This window comes from Poecilia mexicana, unplaced genomic scaffold (assembly GCF_051168715.1).
Source record: "Poecilia mexicana isolate PSO_F unplaced genomic scaffold, ASM5116871v1 scaffold_1, whole genome shotgun sequence".
Classification (NCBI taxonomy): Eukaryota; Metazoa; Chordata; class Actinopteri; order Cyprinodontiformes; family Poeciliidae; genus Poecilia; species Poecilia mexicana.
Window position 1 is genome coordinate 14,757,174 of NW_028263370.1, and position 17,863 is coordinate 14,775,036.

General features: G+C 38.3%; 4 protein-coding genes across 8 annotated transcripts; 2 read left to right on the forward strand and 2 right to left on the reverse strand.

The window, feature by feature from the left end:
• Nucleotides 1-3: 3 nt before the first annotated feature.
• LOC106914792 (uncharacterized) lies at nt 4-4,075 on the reverse strand. Its single transcript, XM_014981836.2, has 4 exons — nt 3,876-4,075; nt 3,121-3,297; nt 2,892-3,041; nt 4-1,676 (listed from the first exon to the last, which is right to left on the reverse strand). The coding sequence occupies exons 1-4, from the start codon at nt 3,876-3,878 to the stop codon at nt 1,608-1,610; spliced, it is 399 nt and encodes a 132-aa protein (XP_014837322.2). The 5' UTR covers nt 3,879-4,075; the 3' UTR covers nt 4-1,607.
• A 507-nt stretch (nt 4,076-4,582) lies between these two features.
• Nucleotides 4,583-8,776, forward strand: rnf11a (ring finger protein 11a). Of its 2 annotated transcripts, none has more exons than XM_088005126.1 (3): nt 4,583-4,994; nt 6,491-6,660; nt 7,301-8,776. In XM_088005126.1, the coding sequence occupies exons 1-3, from the start codon at nt 4,896-4,898 to the stop codon at nt 7,470-7,472; spliced, it is 441 nt and encodes a 146-aa protein (XP_087861252.1). In that variant the 5' UTR covers nt 4,583-4,895; the 3' UTR covers nt 7,473-8,776. The 2 variants fall into 2 exon arrangements, with proteins under 2 accessions (XP_087861252.1, XP_014837311.1); XM_014981825.2 differs by having other exon boundaries at nt 4,587-4,994; nt 6,488-6,660.
• Nucleotides 8,777-9,789: 1,013 nt separating this feature from the next.
• Nucleotides 9,790-11,737, reverse strand: hmox1b (heme oxygenase 1b). The gene is made up of 6 exons (XM_014981814.2): nt 11,635-11,737; nt 11,443-11,514; nt 11,195-11,306; nt 10,883-11,098; nt 10,374-10,646; nt 9,790-10,247 (listed from the first exon to the last, which is right to left on the reverse strand). The coding sequence occupies exons 2-6, from the start codon at nt 11,490-11,492 to the stop codon at nt 10,065-10,067; spliced, it is 834 nt and encodes a 277-aa protein (XP_014837300.2). The 5' UTR covers nt 11,493-11,514; nt 11,635-11,737; the 3' UTR covers nt 9,790-10,064.
• A 2,300-nt stretch (nt 11,738-14,037) lies between these two features.
• hmgxb4b (HMG box domain containing 4b) lies at nt 14,038-17,057 on the forward strand. 4 transcript variants are annotated; one of them, XM_014981753.2, is made up of 7 exons: nt 14,038-14,511; nt 15,153-15,192; nt 15,390-15,508; nt 15,699-15,755; nt 15,841-16,143; nt 16,617-16,739; nt 16,850-17,057. In XM_014981753.2, exons 1-7 carry the CDS (start codon nt 14,452-14,454, stop codon nt 16,892-16,894), a joined length of 747 nt encoding a protein of 248 aa, XP_014837239.2. In that variant the 5' UTR covers nt 14,038-14,451; the 3' UTR covers nt 16,895-17,057. The 4 variants fall into 4 exon arrangements, with proteins under 4 accessions (XP_014837239.2, XP_014837256.2, XP_014837249.2 ...); XM_014981770.2 differs by having other exon boundaries at nt 15,889-16,143; XM_014981763.2 differs by having other exon boundaries at nt 15,390-15,496.
• Nucleotides 17,058-17,863: the final 806 nt, after the last annotated feature.

Consider the following 17,863-nt stretch of genomic DNA (forward strand, 5'->3'; position numbering starts at 1 on the left):
AAATTTAAATAATTCAGTTTATTTACTGACATTTCTCAACAAATTTTATTTTTGAGAAACTCACAAGGAATAGAAATTGCATTTTTACTCAGTCCAATTCAGTCAAAGAAACTTAAAGGAAAGTATAGATTATTTACTTCAATGCATTATTATCCCATCCTATGCATGCACAAGTGACAGTGGAAAAAAATAAATCCTAAAGGCACATATTGAATAAAAATATATCAACAAACTAAAACATCTTTAGAAATGCAATTGCAAAGAAAGTCACTAACTTGTTGCAGATTTTCTCTACAAAACATATAATTGAAATGTTAAATTTGTCTTTAAAATGAGTTCTTCTCCTGTGCAAAAACTTTGCTTTCACAAACAAAAATTCTCAAAGTGAAACATATTTCTCATGTAACAAAACAAAGCCAACCAGCATTACACACAGTGTGTTAAAGTATGAAAATATGAGCTGGACAGATGTTCACACACACTCCATTTGTTCTGAGTCTTATTGCACTTATAATAGAGCAAGAATAAACATGGTTTGAGCTAGTACTGAGTTTATTTCTTTTTCTTTTATCAACTGTGTGTGTTTTGGAAACAAGATGATAAGCAACTGAGAATTAATAAAAAGTAAAGAAGAAACAATCTGGATTTTAACATAAAAATAAACCAACGGCATGAATTTCAATCTGAGAAGTAACTACCTACTGCAAAAACAACAACAAAAAAAAAAAAAAAACAATTCACTTTAAATCCAGTATTACACAACTCTGACACTCTTTTCTTTGGTGATCTATTTTTTATTCTTTCTCTCGTTTATTACAATCCAGCGTCAAGATGCATTTACAGTACCTCAAAACTTAAAGATCTTCTGACTTGACATAATAGTTTGCTCTTACACATATAATTTTCATTAGAACTTAGTGTATATTTACTAAATAAATAAGTTAGTTATCTACCATAATTATCAGTCTAATATTTAATTAGATCAAAAGCAATGAATAACATTCCTTTTGTAATTTTACTTCTTAAATAGCTGAAAGCGTGGAAGCTGAAGTTGTGCAATTTTCACTCAGAAAACAGAATTTTTTTCTTTTTTTTTTACTTTTTATTAACTTAACGGAGGAGAAACCAAACTTCAGAGTTTGCGTCATGCATCTTGTCTATCTGTCCTTCATTTGACACCACTCATCTTCACTTTTGTTGGCTGGAAAAAAAAATTATGCGCAGCTCTCAATGGTATTGTATCCACAAAACAAATTGAGCCAACTGTCCCCCTGTGGAACTGCAAATGAAGGAAAAGTAGAAGAAAACTGACAGCTCATTGTGCCGTTGCAAGATGTCTCTGACTAATCATGTGCTTCAAGGTTATCGAGTGTGCCCAAATTTACTTCCACATTGCACAGTTATCCCACAGTTAAATATCTGTGGGGTAAGAAAACATCTTAAAAAGATAAGATCTGCTATGAACAGAGTAAAAACTGTCGGTTTTACTGTAGCCCAATATTTAGACGGTCTGACCAAAGCAATGCCTCTAATTTGTCCCTATGGGCATAATTATAATCATTTCATCTGAACACAGTATATACTCTTAACATAACCTAAGCACTTCTTTAATGCTGAATGTCATCATCTTCATCCATCGTACTGACATTTCCTTCAGGATTTGGGGTCTCAGCAGGCTGGGGATGTGAAAATTTACATCGCATTAATGCATTTCAATAAATTATAAAAATCAACAAATGTTTATTTATGACAGTAACAGAATTTTTTTTAAAATGAAGCTTGCATAGATTCAACAATATATTCTGATTTAGTTCAAGTGTTTACTTATAATTACAGGTTACAGCTAATAGAAAAAAAACCCAAACTGAAAATTAGAATAATTACACAATTATGAGGAAGTGTGATGACTTGACAGCTGATGTGGCAAGACAGTCACATTATCCATAAGATGTCATTGTTTAAAAAAAAAAAAACGCTCATTAATCACAGGAGTTTCTTAGTAGAAGGTTCAGTAGAAGGAAAAAATGTGACTGAAAGATATACAACTTTGAGTTGACTGTAAAGCAAAGGTTATTCAAGAGTTTTGGGAGACTCACAAAGTGTGGACTAAGACTCCTGCTTCAGGAGTCACTCCACACAGATCTGCTCTCACTGACATATTCCTCGTTTTAAGTCATGTTTGACCCTTGAACTATTTGTATGGCCCTCTAGACTCCATTCCTGTGGCTCTAGAGCCACAGAAATAGAACTTCAACACAATAGTTGTGTGCTTAAATATTATTTCATCAGTCGGATCAAATTGGATTTTATTTGCACAGCACCAAATTACTTACAAATTAGTAAGAATAGATGTTTAGTGTTTCATTTTAAGAAGTACTCACTGAATGTAGAGAAAGCTATAGTATCTTAAAAGTCATAGGTAGTTTTATCAATTTATTCTGCCAGAACCAGCCTTTTGAGGACTTTTGTTAACTGAAATTAAAATTTTAAGCCACAAGTGAAGAATAGACGTCTTACTTAGACATGGCGCAGTGCGCCAAAATAAAGTTTAGATTTCATGCTATAATAATTCTTCACTGACCTAAATCCAACAACACAGACTAGCTGAAGGCTGATGACCGCTGTGCCACGCTGCACTGATGAAGTAAATAATGGAAAAAACGAGCCCAGACCAACTATTATACAGAAATATGTTTGTGTATTACAACCCGTTTTCTTTGGTCCTGTCTCCAAATAAATCAAAATGTTGGTTTTTTATTAGCATAAACATCAAAATGTATGAAAACAAAACACCTAAAATGCATATTTTTATACTTCATTAATCAGATGCACCTTTCTCACTGCCAAAACAGTTCTACCGTAAAAACAGAAACTTATTCATGATGACACACCTGTGGGTTCTCATACGCCTGGGGTGGGGGGTCAGTTTCCTGGACTGGGTGTTGCTTCTTCCCCTCGTCGGTCTCTGTGTCCTCCTCTCCAGGTGGAGGTGGAGGTGTGCTGTTGTCTGTGTGCTGGAGTGGAGCATTGGTGTTCTGACTCTGCGGAGATTTTATCATGACATATCTTAGATGTCTCTGGTCATTTTAACTCCAGAATGATGAGAAGGCGCTTGCTTACCTGGAAGTTATGTGAATCGTCTCCCTGGTCGCCTGTCTCTTGGACTGGAAGCCTTGCATCACACATAAAAGGCACTGCGGCATGTTGAGGACGTGGTGGAGAAAGGACTCCCAATGGCGGATTTCCACTGGATGGAGGCGGAGGTGGGGGTCCAGGAGGTCGGCACGTCTTGGTTGTCTGAATATGCGCACATTAAAATGAGATAAAACCAAGTCGAAGCAAAACGTTGTTGTCTTGTTGATGCATTTTGACTCCATTACTCTTTTGAGGTCTGACCCGCTGACTCTTTTGTCCAATTCAGGTTTATAACTTCCTAAGGACAAAAGGAAAGAAACAAAAAAGGAGCTATGCGGGCTCTTTCATAGAGGTAGTGCATCCTCGTTTTAAACTTTGACTCAAACACATAAGGATAAACATGTTCAACTAAAGTACCTTAGAATCTATGTGAAAATCTCCCCAATGTGGCTTGTCCTTTACTTTAGTGTTTTGCCCCAGAAAAGGGAAAACACATGAGAGGAAAACTATAGAAAAGACAGTTAAGGCCATGTTAGAAGAACCGGAGAATCTCCTGCGTGGGTGAGTTGTTGGGAAACTAAACAGAGAATCGAACACACCCAGCTGCATATTACAGGCCTTAAATGCGTCTCTCGTGTTTTATGTTGCCACGCAAAGTAACTGTTTTAATTGAAATACCCTAAAACGGTAAAAATCTGTTCCGAGCTATGGCGAACGTTATCGCATCTTCCACGACTTACCATCTCTTTGTGCTTCTTGATTTTTATTGACGGTTGGCGAGACACGTTTGGTATTTCTCCTACTGGTATTTTATCCTCTTCTTCTTGATTTTTATTGGTAATACATGTTTTATCGACTATTAAACATCTCTTTTCATCTTCGGAAAGCTAAGAACACAACCGAACCATACCCACTTTTACGACTTCCTGCAGAAAATCATAAGGCGGTGCTTGTGACCTACACATAAGCCTTTGGGCATAAAGTCATCACATTTTGAATGTTGTATTTTTTTAAAACAATTTAAACCGCTGGTATTTTTTGTTTATTCTTTATTCAGGTTGCGTCCTTTTTTGCACAACTTTCTCTGCTTGTGTCAACTATGTCAACTTATTGTGTGCCTATTTCTGTTTTGATTTAAATACATTTGGAGGAATGGGGACAAGTCATCACAGCTCAAATGCTGGGGTTAATACTATCTTGTGATGTAATGCACAGAATACAGCTAACTGGAGCTTTTATAAAAATATATGTATTTCATTATGTATTTCTTGTTGTTGCTTATTTAGTGTTGTATCATATGAAAGAGCAAACTGCTCCCCCCTCCGCCCTCCATAACTTTATGAAATATGGGGTGTGTTACAAAAAGAGTGGAAGTCGTTTTTATTCTGTCTTTATGGTTTATGCCGCTGTACTTTTATTTTGAACTGCAGGTCGGAAGTGTAGTATTGGCCAGCTTCCTCGTGACGACATTTCCGGCTTGCTGCTTGTCGTAAATACAGCAAACAGCTGGACGCAGACCCCTCTCCTTGTCAAACACAGTAAACATCTGTGTCGGCTGCTGGAATCAGAGAACCTGTATCAATCCGCGTTTGCGGTAATTTGTCTGAACTCTTGTCTCCTGCCGCCTCCTTCCTGCGGCTAGCAGCTTCGAGCTAAGTTACCGTCCGGTTGCTGCTCAGGTTGTTTTTTGAGGCTCAGGTTCTCTGCTGAGTTCTTCCCACAGAAAGAAGTATCTTCTCTCTCATGGTGGTTTTAGGTCAATGGGGAACTGCTTGTTTTCACAAGGTGGGGATGACCTTTCGCTGCTGAACGATTCCGAGGGGGGCAGTCTGCCCGGAGAGCCCCCGCCACCCTACCAGGTAAGCAACTTGAGTGTCTACTTTACTCGCAGCCCGCGGATTGTCGTCACTCTTAATTGTTTTATGACTAAAATGTCATCTATAAATCCATCCCATGAATGGGTAGTTGTTTAAAACGTCTTAACGTATAAAATATATAGTTTGTCGGATTGTGATGAGGCAAATTATTAATTTGTTCGATTAATTTCTAAAGCCCTACTAGTATAGGTCAGACTAATGGGATGTTTACACTTTGATTCTGTTGGTTTAAAATGAATTGATTTGGACCAAACTGGACTCTATGTAAAAACAATTGGAACTGGATGGATATATTTGTAATACACCTCAACATGACATTTGTTGTATTTTGGTGCTTTATGAAAAGTAAGCAAAAAGAAAAGAAAAAAAAAACTGTAATTAAATTGTGGAAATAAAAGGACCATAAATAAAAGACAATAAACGAAAGTTTGAAAAGGAGCGTAATGTGCAATACTCTTCCAGAAAATATAAAAAAAGGAAAAAATAATTTCTTGACATGTAGGTAATAAACAATAATCTTACCTGAATCTTCCCTTATGGTAACTTAAAGTTAATGCTCAGGAAAAGTTCCCTAAATGCATGATTCTCATAGCTATTGTAGATGTTATATTTTCTAAAGGTTTCATGTGAGGAGAAATGAACCAAAACTCCAATTGGTAGTCTTGTTTAAGGATACCCCAAACACCTCTAAACACAAATACCTCATTATGACAAATGCAAAAATTATGGAGAAAGTGAAGCACTGAGAAGTCTTTCTGAATTCACTGTACATTTCTGAATACCCAAAATTCCCTCTCTCTCATTCTCCTGGCATTTAGCAGTTGGGTATAATGTTGTTAATCTTAAATGGCTCAAGACAGGGAAGGTTTGGTTTCATTTAATGTCAGATAGTGAGAAAAAAAGTTGACCTTTTATGTAGCGCATGTATCTCAATGTTTCTGAATAAAAGTCTCATCTGCCAGTTAATTTCACAGTCAGATAAATAGATTTCAGTGTCTGGAATATCTCCCTGCGGCCATGTTTCAGTAAAACATAAAATACTACATTCCTGATGCTCCCACTGTGTCCCTGCCAGCTTTTCATTCTCATCTGTTTTTGTTTGCCTTGAATCTAACATCCTCCATCTGTACTTCATTTTGTTTCGGGGTTTTTTGTGGGGTTTTTTTTTTTGTCCTACATCTTCAATCTCTTCTGCTTAACTTGCATGGGATTTGTTGTCTTAATCCAGGTGTAATTTCGTTTTCGATAAGCCCAGTCAGGTTCAACATGTAAAGCAATTCTCCAGTTAGCATGAGTACTTACAGTGAAGATTTTACAAAATGCAAACTGTATGAGCAGAAATCCCATGGGCAGCAAAACATCTAAGCAGTGTAGAAGTAAAACTAGATTTGTGGTGGAATTTGTGTGGAGCAAATGCCCTACACCTCTGCTTTTGGAGATGACACGGGCTGCGTTTTGTGATCTGTTGTTCGTAGCAGCACACCTCGCAGGTGCCAGTCTTCCATCCTACGCCAGGCGAGAGTCGTCTGGCCAACCAGCTGACCGAGGAGGAGCAGATCCGTATTGCTCAGCGTATCGGACTCATCCAGCATCTTCCCAAAGGCATCTTCGACCCGGGCTCTGACGCCTCGGAGAAGAAAGTAAAAGAGTAAGTCCTAAATGTCGACATCATCACAAAACTTTATTAAACCTTTTGTTTTCTGTGCCTTGCGCAAGTTTTTATATGCAATATTTATTTATTTATTTTTTTTAACATTTAGTCTCAGCATAACCACAAAATTCATCGTGTTGCCTTGCAGATTCATGTGATAGACCAACAAAAGGAAGGATATGATTAGGAAGAGAAGGGAAATTATATTTAATCAACTGAGACCATCTGTGTGTAGTTACACCTCAGTGTACGTCCAGGTGTTCTGCGAAGGTTTGTTACAGAACATACGTGAACAAATGGCATCAGGGAACACAGGCGATACGTCAGGAGAAAGTTGTGGGGAAATTGTAAAGCACAATTAGGTTCTAAAACAATATCCCAAAGCTTTGAAAGAGTCACAAAGCTCTGCTTAATCTACCTTCCATAAACGGAAAGACTATGGCAATATTGCACATACTAAAACATGGCTCTCCATCTAAACTGGCAGGCCTGAAAAGAAGAGTGTTGCGTTGTAAAGAAGAATAGATAAAAAGTTCAGTCTCTAGATGTATGTATGTATAGATTGAAAAAAAAAACTTGCAACTGTTATTTCACCGAAAAGGCTTGTTTGCTGAAACGCTGCTTCTCACTTCCTCAGGTGTGTGATCTGCATGATGGATTTTGAATATGGTGATCCCATTCGGTTCTTGCCTTGCCTTCACATCTACCACGTGGACTGCATCGACCCCTGGCTGATGCGCTCCTTCACCTGCCCCTCCTGCATGGAGCCCGTGGACGCCGCCCTGCTGTCTACATATGAAACCAACTGAGCCCCGCCGGTGGCTGCTTCCGTTCCTGTCCAGAAGGACCGGCACCATTTTTACCCTCTCTGTTAAACAGGTAGCCGAGGCGGCGTGGCCCTGCGCAGGTATTTCTAAGGTCTCTGGGGATGAAGACACACATCAAGAACAGTTACTCACATGTTTGTGTTTGAAGAAATTTAGCCTTTTCACAGGAGGATAATGTGCCAAATCGAGTCAGATGAGCTAAAACAAATTACAAAATGCAGTGATTTTCGTTTTTAAGTAATCAGCTGTTTACTTCCTCTTTGGTGTAATGTCCGTTATCTCAGACAGGGAGATTTATCTGAGTCATCGCTGCGTGTGATAAGTTAACAATGAAAACACAAAGTGAAAAGATGATTTTCTTACAGAGAATCCATATTCTGGAATGTTGCAGAAACATGTTCACACAATTCACGTTAGTTTCCACAACTAAATTAAAGTTGTCAGGAGTTGGAGTTTAGATGTTATCAGTTCAGTCATTTACGTGATTCAACAATTGACTGTCTTTTATTTTGCAAGTGTTAGTTGTTGAGTGCTTCCTCCATATGAATTCTCCCTTTTGCTTTTGAATTAAAATCTAGTTCTTCCAGATTCTATACATGTTGTTTAGCATCAGAAACATTTACAGACTCACAACTTCTTGTTCAGGCCTCCTTAACGCATATTGAGCTCCTTAATCGTAAAGCCTCCAGCTTGTGGGTTCCATATAGAAATGTGTTTTAATTTCTGTTTTTAAGTGTTTCAGGTAACGGTTGTTTGAGACCGGCATGTCTAGGAAGTGTGACTTTGTTTTTGTTTTTTTTTGTTGTGTGGTTCTGAACTTCTTTTAGCAACTTACAAATTTCCAAAGTTTATGAGTTTAGTAGCACAAAATGTTTTTGCCTTTTGATGTCTAACACGTAATGTGAGACTGACTTCGTGTTGCGTGGGAAGAACTGGTGAAGCAGCAGGAAGGGATGTAGACTGACTGAATGTAAAGCGTGATTTGAACCGTTGAGAGATTCGAGTACGAGGACATTTCTGATTCACTGTTCGCTCGCCGTGCCTTTTCTAAAGGTTGATGTAAGCCAAGTTCTGTGAAGTACAATCAGTTTTGACTTTTACTTTGTCGTCATTTAGTTTTCCTCTAGGAGGAAACGCATACCAGCACAGTTTGTCACAGGTGTGTTTGAAGAAGCTGCTGGTGACAAACAGCAAGAGTCTGTATCTGTTTTAATTTATAATGTATGCAAAAAGTAAAAAAAAAATTGTGAAAACTGTTGAAAGTCACAATAAAAGTACATTCTGAATCTTTTGAGTTGATGTGTTGTGTTCATTGGTTTTGAGTATTTTCAGCCATAATTTAAAATTCTCAAAAAAGAAAAAGAAAAATAAAGCACAGAAGCTACTAAAATACACGTAGCTCACTTGGGCACAAGGAATGTGCACATGTGACACATGTGGAGCAGGGCCTAAAACAAAACCATAGCTTAAGGCACATAAGAACAAATGACAAAATATCAAGCCCTCACTAAATGAAAGTCTATCTATATAAAAGAAAAGAATTTGGCTGTTTTTCAAGACTTAAAATTCAATGTTTAATTGATAGTATTTGATATTTGGCATTTCCTCAAAGATGGCAGCTTATGCTGTTAGCTGGACATAAATGAACAATTGAACACAATGTCAGCAGAATCCAGATGATCAAAAAAAAAATATATATATATTTTTGCTTTAAAGTTCTTAATGTAAATTCTCATCCTATCTTTTAGAGACCCTAAGGAAGAAAACTTAGGCCGCTTGTAGCTCCTATCTCCTTTCAGTCACTAACCAAAGCTTGTGACCATACGATAGGAACTTCGATTGATCTGTATTGATTGATCTTTGCCCTTTAGCTCAGTTCTCTCTTCATGAGAGATTGGTACAGCTCCGCAGATGCAACACCAGTCTGGTCTATCAATCTCCTGCTCCGTTTTAACTTCTGTGAAATAAGTCCTAAGATAAAACTCCTCCACTTAGGGCTCAAGATAATGGTCTTGAATTTGATTAATACATTGATTTGAAAATAACTTTGGATCTATATATCTATAGGGAACTATAGTAAACAGCATCCTCATCTGCCTGGCAAAGAATTAAAAATTTTTTTTACCTCTTTTATCCCCACAGACTGTTTGTACTCATAATCTGAAAAACACCAACAGAGCCAGTAGGCCAAATAAACAGAAGCCATCAGGGACAACATCCAGCTGCTGGGGGTTCAGTATCAACACGGTAATATCCATGAAAAGATAATAATGAAAAATTAGTGTAGGATAAACAAGCATTGTTTTTCTCTTTCTACAGCAGATTTTATTTTTTTTTAAAAAGGTGGCATACATACAGTATTTTTTCAGTATTGCACATTTAATGCATTCTGTGCATTAGTGTGATAGGGAAAATAGTACAAATCGAGTCAGTACACAATGTAAACAAATACAGTATAAATCTAGTTTATGTTAAAAGCTCACAAACACATTTGGATTTATTATCAGTTATTTACAAAAAGGATCTTCAGATCAAGAAAGCACAGTATTTTTATTTTTTATTTTCAAACTGTCTCTATAATGCATAGAGTCCCACGACGGCAGCCAGAGCCACAAAGAGTCCCAGTATCATCCTCAGCATTGGTGAAAAGGTTCCTGGGATCTGGAGTGTTTTACCATGAACTGCTTTGGAGTCTGTTGAGCTTTGCCGTTGCTGATTTCCCGCCACGCTCAGCATCTTCTGCAAGCCATCAAACACCTGTAAACCAAGAGAGACAACGTCAGCTGTTTGTGAGTGAACGATTAACTCGGGCTAATCTTGTTTGCTCAGCTGCCTGGCACCTGGCAGGTGATATCCAGTGCCCATCCACCGCCCCCTCCTCACCTGGATGTTGAACTCGAAGGCCCTGACGGCCTCCTCCAGCACGCCGTTCCTCTCCTCCGCCGTCAGCTCCACGCTGTTCATCCGGCTGCGATAGAGCTGCTTGAACAGGTTGGGGCTGGAAACGCCAGGGAAGGCAAAGAAAGACAGACCCTCGCCGCTTTTCAACCCCATGGACTTCTGGGCAATTCGGCCGAGCACCTGCCCTCCAGACAGGTCTCCCAGGTATCGGGTGTAAGCGTGAGCAACCAAGAACTCAGGGTTTTCTTTGCCAATCTGAAAAATACACAAGAATAAAGAGCATTAACTCTTACACTTCAAGCAGTCTGTGTAAAAATGAGAAATTCATGAAATATTAGTTTCTTTTTTTGTCTATGCTAAAACGTAATGTATCAAGTTATATTGGGCCTTAAAATAAACAGAGGAAATGGTGATGCCTCACGGGCTGTACTGAAATAAAGTGTCGTCGTGTACAACAATGTCACTTTCCATGTGGAATGTAGAAAACCTACCTGTCTGAGTCTGTGGCTGTATCTCTGAGTGGCGGCAGGGACGACAATCTTCTCCCTCCAGTCCGGTCCGTAGAAGTACTCCAGGTCCTTCTCAATGGACTTGATCCGGGCCAGTTCAGCGGGGAAGTAAATGGGTGCAACAGCGGGATGGTTGGAGTTCCTGTCCATCTCTTCCTCCAACGCCCGGTAGATCTCATACAGGGAGCACAGGAGGAGCTATGGAGGAGGCATAGAGGTGCATTTGGTTAACCCGCTGGAATCCAACCAAAATTTAATCTATCTCAGCGGTCGTGCTGTAGAGTTTATCATTACCTTATATTGTGGAAGTGTAACTTGCCCCCGCTGGAAGCTCAGCATCAGTTCTGTGTTTTCTGCTCTGACATGACTCTCCTTGGTCACCTCTTTGATTTGTTCTGACAGATCTCTGTGTGAGAGAAAACAACAACGTTGGTTTTCAGGATATCAAAGAAAAGCAGTCATATTTGGACAATGTTCACTGGGGGAAAAGACCAAAACAAAGTTTTAGAGGTATGAAGGAAATCACAGTAGCTCAATCTAACCTGGTAATGGTCTGCTCTGCTGACTTCTGAGTCCTCTTTTCTGTTTCCATTGTGCTCCTAAATATGTCAAACCTGTCAGAAAATATGTTTATGAAAAATGTGTCATTTTGCACATAATATCCCAACACTTAGAAGATTTAGAAAATCTAAACATCAGCAAAGGTTCTGATATCTGAGTTGTGATTTACCTACCAGCTGTGATTAAGTTCTTCAGATGGAGTTGCAGCTCTCTGTCTTGCTCTCTTGCTCAGTTTGAGAGCTCTAGCTCTTCTCCTTCTTTTATACAAGCTGCTTGTCTCCAACTCCCTCCCCCTTTCTGCCTCAATGAAAACAGGAAGTCTGAGTCAAACCGTCTGCTTAACATGAAATGGCAACTTCAGCAGAAGCGGTGGGAGGGGTCGAGGCAAACCATGATACAGCTGTTTTCACAAGTAGGCTTGGGAAAACTGCAGGGGGAGGGAGTATGGGACATAGCATGAGTGAGGCTTTTTTGGCAATTCCCTGGGAAACAAAGCCCAGGGCGGGCCGAGTGCAAAACGTGACAGGGCAAATTTAGTTCCCAAAGTTGAATCGGAGGAGGAGCCAGTGCTAAACATGACACTGAACATTTCTGAGATCGCCATGAGAGGAAGTGTTCAGACTCTAATGTCACACAAGCACAAATCACATGTTAATTCACAGCTTTAATTTGAGTGGGAAGATGAGCAACCATTCCCGAAACAAGCTTTAGTCGACAAAACTAGCCACAACCTCACAATCGGCTTACAAAAATCCAACACAGTTAAGTGTAAATGTCATTTATTTATCAAATCCCGATAAATCTGATTTTATGTAACACACGATTGAACGCAACACAAACAGATACATTGGAAAATAAATGGATAAACTACATAGTTTAGGCTGAATCCCTTGTAAAAATAAGAAGGCTATGATATGGTTGTGAATGAACTGAAAAAAATCCCTGATATTGTGTCTCCAATCACCTCTTTTTAGGGAAAACTGATGATCTAAGAATAACTTAAAAAGGCCAAAGTTGTATTGTGGAAGTTTACCATTCCAAAAGGAGAAACACTGTCTTTACGAAAGACAGACAGAAAGATCTCAATCTTTGTGGCATATCTAATGTGCCTCTGCAGGCAGTTCTTGAGGCAGCCCAAAGTTCAATTGTTTAGGAGCTTCCAGCAGACCTAGTTGTCCTGGGTGGAATATAAAGATCCAGCAGTTCAGCAAAAAATGATTAAGTGCCAGTTTGTTAAAAGATTCAAAAGCAGCACAAGTGCATGCCAGTGGATTGAAGTGTAAATATGTGGGCACACTAGCTGCGTTTCCATTAGCCATAATTGTTTTAAGTCAAAATTTTTAATTGTGCTCTTCTGATATTAGCAGACTAAGATCTGCACACATTTGTAACACAGTTGGTGCTATGCTAGCTGTTAAAGTCACAGGATAAGGAATTCAGCTGTATGAAAACATGGATTACTCGTTCAAATCCATTGACAGGAAAATGACCTTTGACCTTAGTGAGGAGTCTGAGTCAGTAAAAGCCTCACTTTATGTTAGAGATCACCTGCTTAGCGAATTAGATACCACCACCAAAGGTTAGACTGCTGTTTCAACAGAATGTGCTTATGCTAGAACAAAATATTCTGAGGCTTCATGTCATTAAGATTGTGAAACTGACAGGTCATATGGAAATTGCTTTTTGAAAGAATGCAGATTTATGCTACTTTCTGCTTTTTAATGGCAGGAAATGGAGCCAGCAGAGAGAAAAACTTCCAAAAAAAAAAAAAAAAACAAAAAACAAAAAACAGAGCTTCAGTATCAGTGTCACTTTATTACATTAATGCCATAGTTTAATCATATTTCAAGAAATCCTATGGATTTTTCAAATGAATACCCTTTTTCATAAGTGAAAGCAAGATTTACAACAGCTTTTGTTATGCAAGCATTCTTGTCTTACAAGTACAGCGACACCCAGTGGTCATGTTTATTATAAATCATGAAACATCACTCCAGACTGAAACGTGACTCAGCATTTTAGAGGAGGAGGAGCCCGGAGTAAACATGAAACAGCAGCTGTCTCGTTAGCGTCTACGTGAAGAACTGAGGTTCACCCCTGGCTCTCAGTCTGCGCGAGCCAGATTTGTGAGGTCATTACGTTTTAAGTTATAAAATCAATAAAGAGTATTTTTCCACTTTAGAGTTTGTGCTAACTTGAACGTCTCATAGCAACGTCGGATGGTCTGATGCTAGTCCTCCGCGTTTCTAATAAAATGTTGCGACAATCTAATGGCTAAATGAAGCAGAACATTATTTTCATTGTGAAGATAAAGCGCAATCAAAATGCTCTTAAGTCGCTTGTTTGCATCGTGCTTTGTTGGGTGACATGTTTGTTTGACCTCTCACCTGCAGCAGTCTTACCACTCAGCCAGGTCAAATCAAAGTGAAAGTCTTTATCAAGAGAAAGTTAAATCATTTACCCACTGTATGTCACACTGCACCGCAGCTTACCCTGGTTAAACATGCGGGTCTTCTAATAGAAAACATTTGAATAACCTTTGAACTCTGGCACAGATTCAGCTGGTGCAACAGTAAAAGAAGACAGGAAAGCCTCTACTTTCTTGTGATTTCTTTTTGTCTTCAGTGCACTTGATTTTAAATGGCTATAATCAAAATTTTCTGATCAGCTTGACGAGCTGATCAGAAACCATCTGAATCAGGTGGACTGCAACACACCTGATTCTGACATAGAGAATCCCATCCGAAGAACCGTGGATTGAAAAACAATTGTCTAACCTGATGGCGCCCAAACCCAGTTCTTATGTTCTGCTACTTTTAGATGCATCTCTTCTCCAACACACCTGATTCAAATGAACTGCTCCTTAGGCCTCTGCAGAGCTGAATGACATGTTGCTCAGGGATTAGTAGCTCTGGTTTTCTCTGGGCTAGACTGCAAGGACTCTGTAAACCCAAAAGAGGAGCAGAAGGTGTTTTTTTGTTTTTTTTTTCATGGATTTGAACAGCCTGGAACAAGCAAACCTGAATGCAAAGGAATGTAACCCTCATAAGGTGATTTTATGATTTATTTATTTATTTTGACAATTCTTATAAGTGATCTGGTTCTTTACCTGACAAATTATTGTGGTAGAAGTGATGACAAAAGCAATTTGTCCTAAAGAGCAAACAGTTTTCTGGAAATGTGAGGTCAGATATGACTAATCAAAGGGATTTTTTTTTAAAGTTTATAAACATTAGAATGTACAGTAATAAATTATAAAACTACTATGGCTATACATAGCTTTACATTTCTCATTCTCTGTTGCTTCACTTACTTAATTCTTATTTTTATTTCTGAATGCATGTCACTCAGTCCCTAAACATGACAACGACAAAATAACATTTCAGAAACTTTTGGTCTTGGTGTGTCACCTCTAGACTGGAACTGATCCCCTTTGAGCAGCTTTTTAGAAACACTCCAATTGATTATAAATTTTCTAATGTATCTGAGAAATCGTCTTTTTTTTCTCATGTCAACACACTGACTGTTTTCCAGTGATCTTTTATATTTAATAGATCACTGTAAATATTACTGTCTGATGGCAGCATTAATAAATCTCAGTTTTTCAGAAAAACTCAACATTCTAAACAATCATCTTTAACATTATCTAATAATAATAATAATAATAAAAATATATACTTATCTTTTTCAGGAACTAATTGGTTCCCCAACTGAGAGAACCCAACATGCTGGTAAGGACTCACTGTTGTGTTTCAACAGTGTTTAAATGACTGGAATTAGATCTTTAACATTAAATATGATTACATAAGCATTTAATATCCTGTGTTTTCAAAATGTAGTCTTGTGAAATGTGAGTTTTTGTTGTTTTTTTTTTCTTTTTTTCCCCCTTCACATAACTGAATGGGTTGTGAAATTGCTACAATTCCAGATAACATTGGAACAGAGTCTGAACCTCACTGGATGGATTCCTCTTATCCTTTTCCTATGCATTTAGCCTACATGCCACAAGATAAATGGATGATGGAGGATCTGGAGGTGAGAACGCACGTAAGAAAATTTGATCAAATAATTTCAAATTAAAACAGAATCTAATGTTTGATTCCAGTTGGAGACCAGGACAACTTTGAAAATGGACTGATCCATGAAACAGTCTGCTGATAGTATTGTCACTTTACAAAAAAAACTTTTTTGAAATGAAATCCTTAAACTGTGTTATTTCCTTTTTTCTTCTTTTTAGAATTTTCAAGGCAACTTGTTGCATTCAAGCTACACAGTAGAGGGCGCTGTTGCTCAGGTATTCATGTATTTATTTGCAGCAACAAGTACGTCGTCATTTCACCTCCCGCTGACGCATATTTATTCAACTATGTTTCTGTCAGAAACATTCAAATCTCTCCGTGGGATTGTTGTGTCTTGACAACCATCAGGAAATGGCAGACAGAGACGTCAGCCCGTCGTTCCCTCCAAACAGCGTTAACCTGCAGGTCCCTTCGCCAGTCAGAACCACTGCTGGTCCTGAGTTATGCAGCTGCATGGCTGACGCATGCGCTCCCTTTGGTTTTTCAAGCAGTATACACAACTATCCATGTTGCTCTGACCACTGTCCAGTCAGTGCTGCAGCACACCTACACCTCCTGGGAGAGTCCATGTCTCTCATTGGCAGCCATCTTGAAGAGACTAATGTAGGTAGATCAAAAATTGTTTTTGTTGTTGTTGTTTTTTTACAGTGCTTTGTAGAAGTTTACCCCTAAAGTTTTTCACATGTTATGTTAAAACCACAAACTCCTTTTAACATAAAAACCAGTTGTATTCAATTTGGAAACTAAAACAGAAGTTTCAAAATGTTCAGCGAAATAAAAAAAAATGTTGCGTGCACATGTTTGTTTTTTTAAAAGCGGTGTGCAATTAATTTAAGTAATATTAATAGGCCATTCTTCTTTTAGACACCAGTGGATTAATCCAATCTTTCTAGAAAGACTTTGAAGAGTCAGAGTTTGGCAGACAATTGAACATGTTTCTACATTTTCATGGCTGAACTTTTTTTTTTTTTTTTTTTCCCCCCAACTGCAAAAAAAATGAAGTGGAATAGCTAGTGCATTGCTCCAACATATTCATGCCCTGCAGGAGTCACGTCAGGCTCTGTGTGTCTCTGCAGAAACGCGTGTGCATGTCTGGCAGCCTCTCTCTGTTCTTGGACTCTTTGCTGTGTGCTCTGGCTCCTCTAATGTGCCTCACAACACAGATACCTGAGCTGACCAGCTGCACAGAGCACACACTGGTGAGCAGGGCTGCAAGCTCACACCAAATGCTTTACACCGTGCATGTTCGTGTAAAGGAAAATTTTATTACAAATTGAGGGGAAATTTCTAAACCGTTTTTCTCTTTTAGACCTCCACTCTGGAAAACGTTGGTTATGTGATGCCTGGGCTTTAGATGAAGGTGGAAGACTCAGTCGATTCTTCACCAAGATGATCCAGGGATAGATATGTAAAAAAAAAAAAGTTCTTGTTTTATTTTGAAATGTATTAATGCAGTCATTTAGTATTGACATTTATTGCATTGTTTTTGTTGTGTGATTAAATGACTTGTCTGGGCATGAAGTGGTGTAGGTGCTTTTCATTTGAGCCGTCACCAGGAGATCCTGTTTCACTGGGAAGAGGATGTGTTGAGTTGACATCATGGTTCTGGTTTTACATACTTCCAGTGCTTAGAAATTAACCCACCATATTCTTATGATTAAAATTAATTTATTGAATCTTTGGATACTGTGTAAAATAAAATGTTATCCAAACATTATGCTAACTATCTGACGCATAATTGGCATCTTTAAAAGTGGACGAGGTATAAATAAACATTTTGAGAATTTAAACTAGGACATATAGCCAGTCATATTTGTTAGCACAGCAGTAAAGAGGCATAGTCTTGCACTCAAAATATTGAACATCTGTTTCCTCGTTGAAGGAATTATCAGATGATGAAACTTTTTGAGCAAAATCACCCATCTCACAATTTTGATCTTTTATCAACCACTGAAACCTTTTTTGGGAGTTTTTTTGTGTGTAAACTTGTCCCATACTTGCAGTCTAACAGTGTGCACAAAAGTTTTAAAACAAACGTAATCTATACTCAAGTGTAGACTAAATTTTTTTATTTTATTTTTTTTAATTCTGTGATTACGTTACACTACATTTATTTTTAAGACTTTTTGAACATTAACGGTGGCTAGATTTTGGAGGATGGAGGACTAACTTTATATTTTTTTTCCATTTAAAATTAATGTTTAAGTTCATTTTGGTCTGCATGTCATTCAACATGGTTCACTGAACAACTGTAAAAGTTTTGCCACCCCCAAAATACCAGAGGCTAACTGAAAGCAAAACGTTTGTGAACTTGTACCTGAAG

Excerpts from the sequence above, each read along its gene's own strand:
- LOC106914792 (XM_014981836.2), bottom strand. Across the intron at positions 3,042-3,120 it reads ACGATTCACATAACTTCCAG|AGTCAGAACACCAATGCTCC; the intron begins GTAAGCAAGCGC and ends AAATCTCCGCAG. Across the intron at positions 1,677-2,891 it reads AGGCGTATGAGAACCCACAG|CCTGCTGAGACCCCAAATCC; the intron begins GTGTGTCATCAT and ends TCACATCCCCAG.
- rnf11a (XM_014981825.2), top strand. The coding sequence starts at position 4,896 with ATGGGGAACTGCTTGTTTTCACAAGGTGGGGATGACCTTTCGCTGCTG. Across the intron at positions 4,995-6,487 it reads AGCCCCCGCCACCCTACCAG|CAGCACACCTCGCAGGTGCC; the intron begins GTAAGCAACTTG and ends TGTTGTTCGTAG. Across the intron at positions 6,661-7,300 it reads TCGGAGAAGAAAGTAAAAGA|GTGTGTGATCTGCATGATGG; the intron begins GTAAGTCCTAAA and ends TCACTTCCTCAG.
- hmox1b (XM_014981814.2), bottom strand. The coding sequence starts at position 11,492 with ATGGAAACAGAAAAGAGGACTCAGAAGTCAGCAGAGCAGACCATTACC. Across the intron at positions 10,647-10,882 it reads ACAGCCACAGACTCAGACAG|ATTGGCAAAGAAAACCCTGA; the intron begins GTAGGTTTTCTA and ends TGTATTTTTCAG. Across the intron at positions 10,248-10,373 it reads CCTTCGAGTTCAACATCCAG|GTGTTTGATGGCTTGCAGAA; the intron begins GTGAGGAGGGGG and ends CTTGGTTTACAG.
- hmgxb4b (XM_014981753.2), top strand. The coding sequence starts at position 14,452 with ATGGATTTGAACAGCCTGGAACAAGCAAACCTGAATGCAAAGGAATGT. Across the intron at positions 15,509-15,698 it reads ATCTGGAGGTGAGAACGCAC|AATTTTCAAGGCAACTTGTT; the intron begins GTAAGAAAATTT and ends TCTTCTTTTTAG. Across the intron at positions 15,756-15,840 it reads TAGAGGGCGCTGTTGCTCAG|AAACATTCAAATCTCTCCGT; the intron begins GTATTCATGTAT and ends TGTTTCTGTCAG.